Genomic DNA, 12,058 nt, shown 5'->3' on the forward strand with positions numbered 1-12,058 from the left:
TTTATAGTATACTAAAAGCAAATATGTGTGTACATTCAAAGTAATTATTATGATTTTTCTCAGACAATTTATTTATCCTCTATGTTCCAGTCTCGTTCATTGCTTTTTGTACCAACGTATGTTCATACCAAAATTATAGTTATATGGCCATCAGCATTTACAGTACCCGATTACTGTGTCAGTACAAAAATATAATTAAATGATATTGCACAATGTCAGAGATGTTTGAAGGTGTTTTCTTATTTTTATTGTGGTGTGTGTGTGTGTGTGTGTATGTGATGTATCCTTTAAATCCCGTCTGTACTAGTTTGGCCAGGATCGTGCGTGACAATGTGATATATATAGTTTACACATTTGAGATATATTTCATAGAATATTGTCGGGGCAGGGGGTAGTTTCTGTCATTTCTGACAATAGCTCCCATTGACAAATAAGTAGTTCTGCCTCCTTGCACTTGGGAACAATTTCAACATCATACATTTTAGATTTTTTTTTTTTGGGGGGGGGGGGTTTACACACATAAAAATACCAAAGGGGGGGTTCAACCCCCGAACACCCCCCCCCCCCCACCCCCTGCGTACGCGCCTGACATGGAACCCCATCCTCTTCGTTTTCGAAATCTTGGACGAGAAACAGGAATAAATTGTATGTGGCCTTTTCCTTCAAATATTTTGCATATTCATATTATGCAAATTAATACAATTGACACCGCCTACCGTCTTCAACACGCTACACATGTTCTATAAATTTCGATTGTTATAAAGTCACTCTTAGAGAATTATCTTTGTCAATGCTTCTCTCTTTTCTTTCACTTGAATTGTCAAATAGAAAACTGCGTTCAATATTATTTAAATATCTCAAAATTTACGAAGTTCTACGTTAAAAGAATTTATTCGCGATCCTTTAGTTTACATTGTCCCACATGTCGGAAATTGTGTTGGGCATTTGGATAGATCGCTGAATTAATAAGAGTGCCGACTGAGCTGAGCAGCTGAGCTGATGCAACAACCTCGACAATAATGGCTGCAATGATGGAGATGGATTGTTGGAAAGGTGACTGGGGATTGCCCTCAGTTGATAGAGATTGTCTGAAAGTTATGGTAAGAATTGCTTAAGAATATGCTTATTTTCAGAAGTTATACCATTAAAGTCAAATAAAATTCAGAATCAAAATAAAATTTAAAATGAAGTCAAATCAAGATCGGTCATGATGAAGTCAAAAAGTTTAATATTGTAATAAAACTAATAATTATTGCACAAGCGCTTTAATAATTTGCTAACCCTATGAGAGCTGGATATTGTGAAACTTTAAACTTAGCACAATATTTTTAAACATCAGGAACATTGTCGTTGCCATTGGCAATATTTCCTGCAAGACTCAAAAGTAAAATTGTGAATGTGATCAGATTCACTGGTGTTCATTTTTTTGTAGATTCATGATCTATTGACAACGTTTTTTTTATGAGCCACATCACATGCATTATTCAAAGAAGTTTTACACAATATGCAAAGTTTTATGGTGGTTATTTTTCAAAGACAAATGAGGAAAAACAGGTCTAAAGAGACGCCAAGTTCAAAGATCGGCAAAGACTCGGCGCGCGAGCGAGGGTACACACATATAAGGTATAGCATTTTTTCAAAATACTAGCGTGCGTGTCTTTCGTGAAACCCTCGAAATGCTTTTGGTAGCTCTCGGTCTATTTTTTTAATTTATTTGGTCCTCCAAAATACTTGTCTGAGTTTTAATTGGAGGAGTTTTATAAACTAGCCTACACTACAAGTACAATGTATTTGTAATATCAACTCAGTTACAGTAGTGTCTATAACTTCAGGGAGCTATGACGTCGGAGCTCCCTAGAGAATATCGTCTAGTGATGTACATATTAAATATGAAAGTTCTTGATCTATTTCCAAATATTTTCATCTTAGGCCTATGCCCAGTTTGCTGGAGCCCCCATCAAAGTTCACCGTGACAGACGGCTTTGGAGGAATATATCAGGTAGGAATTTTTGCTGCATCATTGTTTTGTATGCTGCTAGGCAGAAGGGTATAAAACCATGTAAAAGGTCTTATTGCCCTTCTGGCTTTTAACACATAATAAATGTGCATAAGCTGCTTGGCGAACTGAAATGAGCCTTCACATGTGAATATCAAAGTAAAGTTTGATGGGAAAATGAAGTTTACTTAAAAACACGATGTACTGTATGCATAACTTCAACATAGGGTCTAGTTAACTTTGGCAATCTAGCTATATCGCAAATTGCTTTGGATGGAAGCAGAAAAATTGAGAAGATGGATTTTAAAAAGATTTAGAAAGACAACAATAAATTGCATGGAAGTTATGAATGTTTTAGAGCTTATCAACACAAGTGTGGCTAGGAGGGATTAGACCACACAGCGGGGTCACTGACAGGTGGCTATCTCATCAACTCAGCTCTCAAATAACATAAGAAATAGAGGATCATGGGGGACCAACAGGCACCGATTGGGGAAGTTTTCTCTATAGAGGGAGCAAGTAGCTACAAGTAGGACAGTGGGGCTTTAAATTGCAGTTTCCTCTGTGGGAATCTCAAACTGGGGCATTGATGATTTTCAGTGCTTAGATTCATTCTTTATTATACTTAACATATTGATTGTAAACATTACTTGTACAATATTTGTAACTCTTGTGTAAAAATGTTCTCTGCTATATTTTGAATATTTTTTTCAGCGCATTATCCAGTCTTCTATTCCGATGGCAGAACGTTGAAGTCAGCAGACAGTATTATAGAGCATCTAAAGCAGAATCAATTTGATGCAGACTCAGAGTTGAATGACCAGCAAAGGGCAGACATTCTCGCCTACTCCTCACTACTAGAAGAGAAACTGTTACCTGCATTGGTGTGTATTAATATTTAATTCCATGGCACAAGATCATGTCTGCTAGGTCACTGCTTTACTCTCAATTCACTTTGAATGTTTATCCATGGACATTCATGGTTTAGTGTTTAAAACATTACCATTCCAGCTTGTTGTACATATAGCTGAATTGTTAAGTAAATATGATGACAGTGTTAACAATCTTGACAAATTATATTACAAAATCAACAGTTTTCATGAGTACATGTGAAGTAGTATAACGGTATTCATAGAAATAAGGCATTTAAGACATAGCATTAGTTTAGAAAGTCCTAAATGTTCTAATAGAGAAAAGAGAACTGAAACAATAGAGCAAGAGAAGAGAAGAGAAAATGAGGGAGGGCTGTAAGAGAGAGAACTTTAAATAGAGGAATGCATAATAGAGAGAAGCATAAAGTCTGAGATAAAATGAGAGAGAATGATCTTTGTTCATCTACCGTAATCAAATGACATTTGTGTCTTTTATCACAAATAGCTAGTCGGGAGTTTAAAAAAAAATGGCTTCTTAATAATGTACAGAGAAAAGTAAAAGAAAGCAACTTGTCTAATACTACTTCAGTTACTCATGCACTGCACAGGTCTGTTATAATTAGTTACCACTTTTACACTTTACAGTTTTGTAGTCATAAAATTTCTTTGTATGTAATTAATCTTTGTTTTCATAATCTTAGTTTCTTATGTTAACCACGTGTTCAATTTCTACTTAATAAGTCTGTAAATATATTCTATGTACATTGTTTTTATTGTGCAGAACCCTGAAGGATAGCAGTCTGTTAACTGAAGAGGCAACGCTGCTGAAATAAAACTGTAAATGAAATAATAAATAAATATAATTTCACTTTATCTTCCTCAGCAATACACATGGTGGGTGGATGCCAAGAACTACACTGAATTTTCCCGTCCCTGGTTTGCAAAGACAATGCACTTTCCTTTCAACTACTTCATACCGGGCCAGTTACAAAGGACAGCTGAGAGCAGTCTAGAAGTGAGAAGAGGTGGCCTGCATTTACTAGATGGAGAACTCTCTCAGAATGTAAGCATGTAATGGTTAAAGACCCTCTGAAGTGTTGGGAGCCCAACAAATTTGATGGCCAAATTTCCCCTAAATTGTGTCATAATTGTAAAAGAGGATGTCATTTAAGACACATTACTGCAAGGATTTTCAAAACAAATGTGTTTGAAGTCGGATATTGATGAAATAATACAAAATTTAGGTGTTTTGAGTACAACAGAAAACCCCAAATATGTATTCTTTTATCAATATTTGTCTTCAAACACATTTTTAGGGGGGAAATCTTTGCAGGAGTGTGTCATACTGTAAATGACATCCTCTTTCACGTTTTGATACAATTTAAGTAAAATTTAACATCATACATGGGAACGGCCATTCAGACTAGGATAGCTAGAGACAGAAGAGAATGGAAATGTTATGAGGAGGGCTTCGTCCAACCTCTGGATGAACTATAGCCTGACAGATAGATATAAGTGAAAATTTTGCCATCCAATTTTTTGGCGAAAGCAGAAAGGAAATTGGAAAGAAACCTTGAAATTATAGCCTCGCAGTGTTCTCTGTTTTAATACGAATAATATGTGTATGAGATCATGGGGTATTCCATCCACGATTTCCGTTGAGTGTAAATATCTGCCAGAAATGCTAGATAACAGTTATGCACCCCCCCCCCCCCCTCCTCCAATGCTAATACACTTCCACCCTGATGACTCCTGGCGCATTAATCTCGTCTGCGCTTTGCTTAGAGCATGAATGTGGACTCTAGTGTATAGACACCGTGCTCATAAGTTTTAGAGGTGTAGTGTGTAGTGTAGGTTGTTAGAATTTATGTTGCAGGATGGTACCACTTTACTTATTTGCTTAATATTTCACTTGAGAAAGAAAAAAACAAGATTTAAACAAAAAAAGAATATCAGAATTCAGTAGTCAATGTGTTTAGTCTTTGTATGTTTTATACATCCTTTCTTTTTCCCCTCTCTATGAAAGGTCATGAAAGATGCCAGGTACTGTCTCAATATGTTGTCTGAGAGACTAGGAGAGAAAGAATTCTTCTTTGGAGAAAGGTGAGAGCCTGACTATGTTTTCTTCCTCTTATGAAAACCGGGCATGGTGGCTCAGTGGTTAGAGCGCCCGCCTCATAAACGGGAGGTCGTGGGTTCGAACCCCGGCCGAGTCATACCAAAGACTTAGAACAATGGGACCTTCTGCCTTCTAGCTAGGCGCTCAGCATATTAGATTGGAGAAGGGTAGTAATAGCATATTATGTTATGCAGGGCCCGCTGGAAGAACAGTTTCATAACTGAAGTGGCTACCCTGGGTAAATAAAACGTTATTATTATTATTATTATGTTTTGTATATTTTGAGTGTGTGAAAACTACTTTTAATGACCAAGTTTCAAGATATGTGTTTGAAATATTGTTTTAAAAAGGGAATCCTCATTTATTCTGCGGCCGGTATTCCAACATACATGTAAGACAAGGGGATTTCATTCGGGTCTTGACCTATTGACCTCATGTTTCTCTTCTCATGTATATTTGTGTATACTCACGTAGTTTGAAATCGTGTGACAGTTATCAATCATTTATAAGTGTTTGTTTTATTTGACTCTGGAAAAGATTATAATTCAAGACTACCTTTAGGCTCCAGAAATATACCATTGTATTAGTAAAGGCAGTAGATTTATATTATTCTTACTGCTCATGTCAATACCCTTAAGAGTGTGTCAGTATCAAGGAGAGTCTGTTTCAATGTTTCTAATAGTGAACCATGAATCATTGAAAGTTTGATATATATATATCATTATTATTAGTAGTAGTATTATGATTTTATCATATCTTAATTTTATTTATTGTTTTAAAATGACATATGATATTTGCATATTTGACTGTATGGTGCCAAAAAACTGAGAATGCAAATGAAAAACAATTTTTTTTATGACTAGATTGGAAGCATACTTGTATGATGTTGATGTAAATGATGATCGTGATATGCAAAGCAATAACAGTTATTGAAACCTATCCCCTTTTTCTCCTTTATTTATGCTCAGTCCCACATCTTTAGACGCCCTAGTATTCAGCTACCTGGCTCCCCTTGTACGAGTTCCGTTCCCTAGCAACACCCTCCAAGTCCACTGCAAGGCTTGTGAGAACCTTGTCATGTTTTGCAGCCGTATCTTACAACGCTACTTTCCTCAGGATCCACAAGGTACAAGCCATTCAAAGGCACCCATTTTCCATCATTCAACATGCAAATTGCTTTATGTAAAGTGCAGAGATGAGAGAGAGATAGATTATCGAAGAATTTATGTAATCTCATGGACATCTAGAGAGCTATGTCTAATGACTAGAGTAAACTGATTTTTTTTATGTGGAATTTTCTGATCAAGCAATTCAGTTATTATATTCCTTTTTGGTATGGCACTGTGGGTCTTCAAAACTTATTCCAAATCCAGATTTCTTGCACTCTACTCTAATTAGGAGACAACAGTATTCTATTTATCACATTTAGATGCTAGTCATTTTAGAATGAGCCACATTTACCAAATGCTCGATGGACGTGGAATCTCAAATGAAATATTGCACTCATCCATAACTGTAACTCTTCAGAATTTTTTGAGGAAAATATATCATCTACATGCCAAAAGGCAAATATAGAGAGGACATGGTGGCAGAGACAGAAATAAATGTTTCTCAAGAAATCAACAAGTTTACCCATTTTTTCCCCAGAGCCCCAGACTGCACCCAAAGAGTCTCAGGCCACATCTGAGGAAGTGTTTGATGACCCACACAAGACGAGGAACCAGATCCTCTCTGTGCTCTTTGCTGCTACCGCCATGGTCGGATATGCCCTCTTCAGCGGCATGGTGCAGTTTGAGATCGTGGACGATGACGAGATGGACGACCATGGGATGATGGACGATGAGGGTGATGACTACCAGGCACAAGAATAGATCTTGGACAAGAGGAGATCCCGGTGTCAAGGGTGTCAAGGGTGGTCATTGATCACCAAAGAGGTTTCCAGGTCTTCCAAAGTGTTGTCCTGCAACGTTGTCCTGGGACCCATTTCACAAAGCCTTTTTTCAATGACAATTGACAAAAAAATCAATGACAACTCTGCTGATAACCAATCAGAAACAAGGATTTCAGTAGCTTATAACAAAAACTGTCATTTGTCACTGATGACAAGTTTTGTGAAACACTCCCCAGGAGGACTCCAATAAGCCTGACATACCCTTGTTTCTACATCTGAACAAATATGTCAGCAATGCAGGATGATTTGCGGTCTGCTTTATCAGCAGTATCTGGACTTTCTCATAAGGGGTTGTATTCTACTAATTCAAGTTATACTCACTGCAAGGTCCAAGTCATGTTTAACAAAGCGAAAACTTAGACTAAAGTCAAATTTCCTTTGCTAAACTTGACTTCAAATCAGGTACAAATGAAGCATTACGTTAGAATTTGATATGGACCATGGTGTCCGGTGATAATACTCTATGCAGGGCTTGATACAAATAGGGGCCTTCACATAGACCCCCAAATTATGAGTTTGGGCCTAATTTTAAATTTTAAAGGGGCCCCATTTTATACAGACCTTGAAAATTGTAATATGGTTCCTGTGTGCAAAACTTAGTGTGGAGCCATGCGTCAGGGGACCATAATACTCTTGCATCTTTTACAAAAGGAATCCCACTCCTTTGCTTATTTTGAGAAATGATTTTATTTAATAATTCATCATAATTTTTTGAAGTTGAATGCCAAAATGTTAAATGTAAAGGCACTTTTAGTGGATCATTTTATATCAGTTCATGTAAATTATGTAATTTTACTTGGTTACCATGCTTATGTCTTGTTTTTCAATTCATTACTAGATAAGTTGCCATGGGTTTCTAATAATAATAGTTTTTCCAGTTCACCTTCTTGCTCGTGAAAAATATTCTCCACTCTTTCAGGTATAACCGAAATGTAGAATACTAAGGTAAAGCAATTTTTTCAGAATTCTTTTTTAATCATTTGTTACCCATGAAATGGACAATGACACAAAAGTATTATTAGATACAATACAAGCCTGAAAGTAACTTCAGACCAAAATACATGTACATGTATAGAAAGGGACTGTGCTGGAAAGTGTGGACATTCTTTAGGGCCATGCACTGAACAGCATTATGTATTTGATTGCTTCTATTTTGATTAGCCACTGGAGAATAGATCTATGTCATGTACTTTGATTTAACACACATTTTATCTATGTAATTATAGGGTGTGTATGAAATCGCAGAATTACTTTCTTCTACGACCCTTAGCAATCGGGTGGCACTTAACCTTTCACAATACACATGTGTGATTCTTGGAATGTTGGTGTATAAGGAGGAGAAGGAAAATATTGAATAAACGTACATCGCATTGATATATATGTACATTTTATTTGGTGAATTGTTGTGAATGAAACAATATGGAGCTTGACTTCAACATTATATTTGCTTTACCAAATAAAAACATTGTGAGTTGTGATTTTTAGAAAACTGACGTAAGATCTCAAATGATGAAAGAAAATACACACTTTTGGTCTTTATCATGAGAGAGATGGGGAGAGTGAGAGTGAAAGAAAGTGGGGGATAGAGAGTGAAAGAGAGAGAGGGGAGAGTGAGTGCGAAAGAGAGATGGGGAGAGTGAGTGCGAAGGAGAGATGGGGAGAGTGAGTGCGAAAGAAAGTGGGGGAGAGTGAAAGTAAAAGGGAGAAAGAGAGTGAGAATGAAGGAGAGAAGAGAGAGTATGTGAGAGTGAAAGGGGGAGCGAGAGAGTGGTGGGGGGGGGGGGGGGTAGGGGACGATGAAAGGGATGGTGATGTATGGACAAGCATAGTGTCCCATATTAGTGTCCCAAACACGACGAAAAATCGAAATCGAAAAACTTCCTCTTTATCTGGAGTGTAGTTTCACCGATTTGTATAGTGTAAATGCAAAATTCGGTAAGGTAACGGTTTTTGCTCACGTTGCTCTCCTCGCTTCCATGTTAACGGCAAAAGGGTATGCGTAAACTTCTATTTTTTTTTTTTTCCAGTGATGTAAATTTAAGATTAAAAAAAAAAGATCGACGGTTTTTCAAATGATGTTTCGGATGTGTAAATGGGCCTATATATATATATATACTCCACATATAGCTGGTATCAATTAAACGACAAGTCAAGAAAGTTTATCGTGTTATTTCTAAGTGATGCAATGCGACCAAAGTATCTTGATTGCCATTACAACAAGCTATCGTTTCAATAGGCACCTTAATCTTACTTATTTCTGTACTAATCAAATAAAAATAGTAGATGCACGCTAATATTAGTTCACGTATCACAATTACCTACATGCAGGGGCGGATCTACGAGGGGGGGGGGGGGGGTTAGGGGGCTGCCAAGTGAAAATCATGTGTCCATCATGTGTCCAAACTCACACACTATTAGTAAATGTTAGTACATCCGGAAAACACTTAATACGGGGGTTCATAATAGCCCCCCAAAGTCCGATGGGTCAGCCCCCCCCCCCCCCTTAGCAAAGAGCTAGATCCGCACCTGCAATGTACTAAATTGACATGATGTAATTTTTCTTTTCATACTGGGTTCCACGTACCTTACCAGTTCAGGGAATACATAAGAGCCACCTAAAAGCTGTATGAAAAAAAGCAGACGGCGTTATATAAAAAGTTTTGGGGAATTTTGAAAATTGGGTGGATAGTGATTCTTTACAACTTTGATATATTTGGACAGTAGCAGATCTAGGGGGACCGGGGGCCCGCCCCCCCCCCCCCCTCCCCCTGGGGGAAAAACGTGTAAAAACACGTTAAATTTACCTTTTTTTTGGAGATGGGCCTCCTCCCCTGGCGCTCAAGGGGGAAGGGGGTGCGATTTTTCAAATTTTCGAGAGCCAAAAAAAAATTAGTGCTCACTAAAAATTAATAGATTAAAGGACATCATGCAAAATAATCGGTTTGAAAATATCATATGATATCTAGAGTTATCCAACTACTCATGATGTAGAAATGACATCAAAATATTTGACCTGCACATGTTTAAAAAAAAAGATTCATGCATTGCGCTGCACCTGACAAACTTACTAAACTTTTGCTGCGCGCGCATCCTTACCATTGTTGACGTAGAGCTATTGGCAAGCGCGCCTCATTATTAACAATGTGCATGCGTGTATCTCTGGTAACCACTAGCACTGCCATACAATTTTATGACAATCTAAATTCATTTCTCTTGCGCACATAGCTTTCGGACTAGAGTTATTGAGCGATCTTCGCAAATTCTTTCGAAACTAGGATTAGGAAACCTTTTGGCGATTTTCAAAATGGGCTCTGCTAAATCCAAACCCCGATCTTTGTCTTTCAAGGAGGAAGTCGAAGATCATTCTGAGACCACTGAGACCTGCTGTTGGGCAGGAATCATAAAAATGTTCTCCAAGAGCAAGAGGGTAAGGGCAGATAAACTTCGCAGAGTCTCACTTTTTTAGTTTTATATCCAATCTTCAATGGCGTATCCAGCATAAGATGGGGCCGGCTTTAATATGAAGGTCCAGTAAAAAGGAGATAGAAACCCGTTCCCCATTCTCCCTTCAGTTCATGGCAGGATTCCACCAATTTAGAAGAATCGAACTAGCTCTAATATGATATATATTGTACTCAATATACAGATATACCATGCTAGTAGCATGGTACTTCTACTTCTACGACGATACTCAGCAGGATCCATAAGTCAGGATGTATAGTGCTGAGGAATAAACTATCTAGTTCTTGGTCTAGATGCTGGGTGGAAGCGCTCCCTTGAAGCCCTCCAGTAAAGTAGCGTCAAGGGTGATCTTTGAAAGTGCATTCCACGCAGTTACTGTCCGACGGAAAAATGAGTTCTGGTAGAGCTGGGTGCGGGATGGGATAGCCAGCAACTTCTTTGAGTGATACTGTCGTGTGTTGCTGGCAATCATGGGTGCTGTGTAATCGTGTGCATTAATGGCTACTGTGTGTTTTGGAACTTGTACATGAGGTGGAGGCTTGCAGCATTTCTTCTCCTCTCCAGGCTCTCCCATTTCAGATGTTGAATCATGGCCGTATATCTGTATGATGCTACAATATGCAATATCATAGAATATATTTGTTTATGGTAAACTATTACAGCCAAAGTCGATGGCATTGCAAGTGATGGAGGACGATATGGACAGTGATGGCGACAACGACGACGTCGTCCTTGTCAACGACTCCAGCAAGTCATCTGCTACTTCGATCCACTCAGCCGAGTGCGTCGAGGCACTTCAGATATATTGGTCTGCCCCTGCTGTACTTGACCAGGATTGCCACCCGTCCTTGATGCATTCTTTGAGGAAGGTCGAGGACGAGCTACCCTCTACGTCCTATCCGAAGGACGTGAGGGTTTCCTCTCAGTACTTCCTGTCCTACCGTAAGTTGCCAGGTCGTTCTCTTTGCAAGTGTCAAAAATTGCTCGTGATGGCTTTGAAGGTTTTTTTTTTTTTTTTTTAATTATTTTTATTTCTAAAACAAGACTCTATTCATTGTGAATTGGTTGTCAAACAAGTAGCCTTGTTTCTGCACGATATATTGGAATAAGAAAAAAAACCATGGTGTTGACGATGTGTGAATGATAACAAACATATTTTTCGTTATGTTATGGATTTTGCATTATAAAATATGAGGCGAAACTAAGACTCTGAACAATTAAGTACATGTATGGTATATATTTATGACATATTTTGTGATATTACATGGATGTGTCGGAAAATGTTAAATGAAGGAGGGCCAGAAAGAAAAAAAAAGGAGATAGAAGAAATGATACAGAAGGGATAAGAAATTCTTAACCTTTGAGAGGAGAAAATAGATCAACATAAGTATGTATTAGAAAGCTAAGTATGTATTAGAAAGCCGGTATGTTCAGCTTTGCTCACGTCCGTCACAATAGATCGGTTCATCAACGACGAGGAGAACGATGACGAGTCGGTGACATCCGATGTCGAGTACGGGAACGAAGATGTTGACAATGCCGATGTCGAATCCAACGCTGATGACGACACGACACCAGTCCCTGGCCTTGTGTATTCTGACGATGAATGTAAGCAAACGAGAATAATTAGCTTATGTTGAGTTAGAAAATTAAATAAA

The 12,058-nt window shown here is 38.0% G+C and overlaps 1 protein-coding gene and 1 non-coding gene across 2 annotated transcripts; both read left to right on the forward strand.

Annotated features, from left to right (window-relative positions):
• The first annotated feature begins 752 nt into the window (after positions 1-752).
• On the forward strand, positions 753-8,479 carry LOC585826 (metaxin-1). Its single transcript, XM_785635.4, has 7 exons — positions 753-1,100; positions 1,930-1,999; positions 2,711-2,880; positions 3,752-3,931; positions 4,895-4,971; positions 5,956-6,113; positions 6,635-8,479. Exons 1-7 carry the CDS (start codon positions 1,020-1,022, stop codon positions 6,856-6,858), a joined length of 960 nt encoding a protein of 319 aa, XP_790728.1. The 5' UTR covers positions 753-1,019; the 3' UTR covers positions 6,859-8,479.
• On the forward strand, positions 5,012-5,084 carry TRNAM-CAU. The gene has a single exon. It is a non-coding gene; the product is annotated as a tRNA-Met (tRNA).
• Positions 8,480-12,058: the final 3,579 nt, after the last annotated feature.

This window comes from Strongylocentrotus purpuratus, unplaced genomic scaffold, assembly GCF_000002235.5.
Source record: "Strongylocentrotus purpuratus isolate Spur 01 unplaced genomic scaffold, Spur_5.0 spur5_scaffold_9, whole genome shotgun sequence".
NCBI lineage: Eukaryota > Metazoa > Echinodermata > Echinoidea > Camarodonta > Strongylocentrotidae > Strongylocentrotus > Strongylocentrotus purpuratus.

What these genes read in the sequence shown, in the direction of transcription:
- LOC585826 (XM_785635.4), top strand. Translation starts at nt 1,020, where the DNA reads ATGGCTGCAATGATGGAGATGGATTGTTGGAAAGGTGACTGGGGATTG. An exon ending in GCTTTGGAGGAATATATCAG is followed by an intron (nt 2,000 to 2,710) that starts GTAGGAATTTTT and finishes TATTTTTTTCAG; the next exon opens with CGCATTATCCAGTCTTCTAT. An exon ending in ATGGAGAACTCTCTCAGAAT is followed by an intron (nt 3,932 to 4,894) that starts GTAAGCATGTAA and finishes TCTCTATGAAAG; the next exon opens with GTCATGAAAGATGCCAGGTA.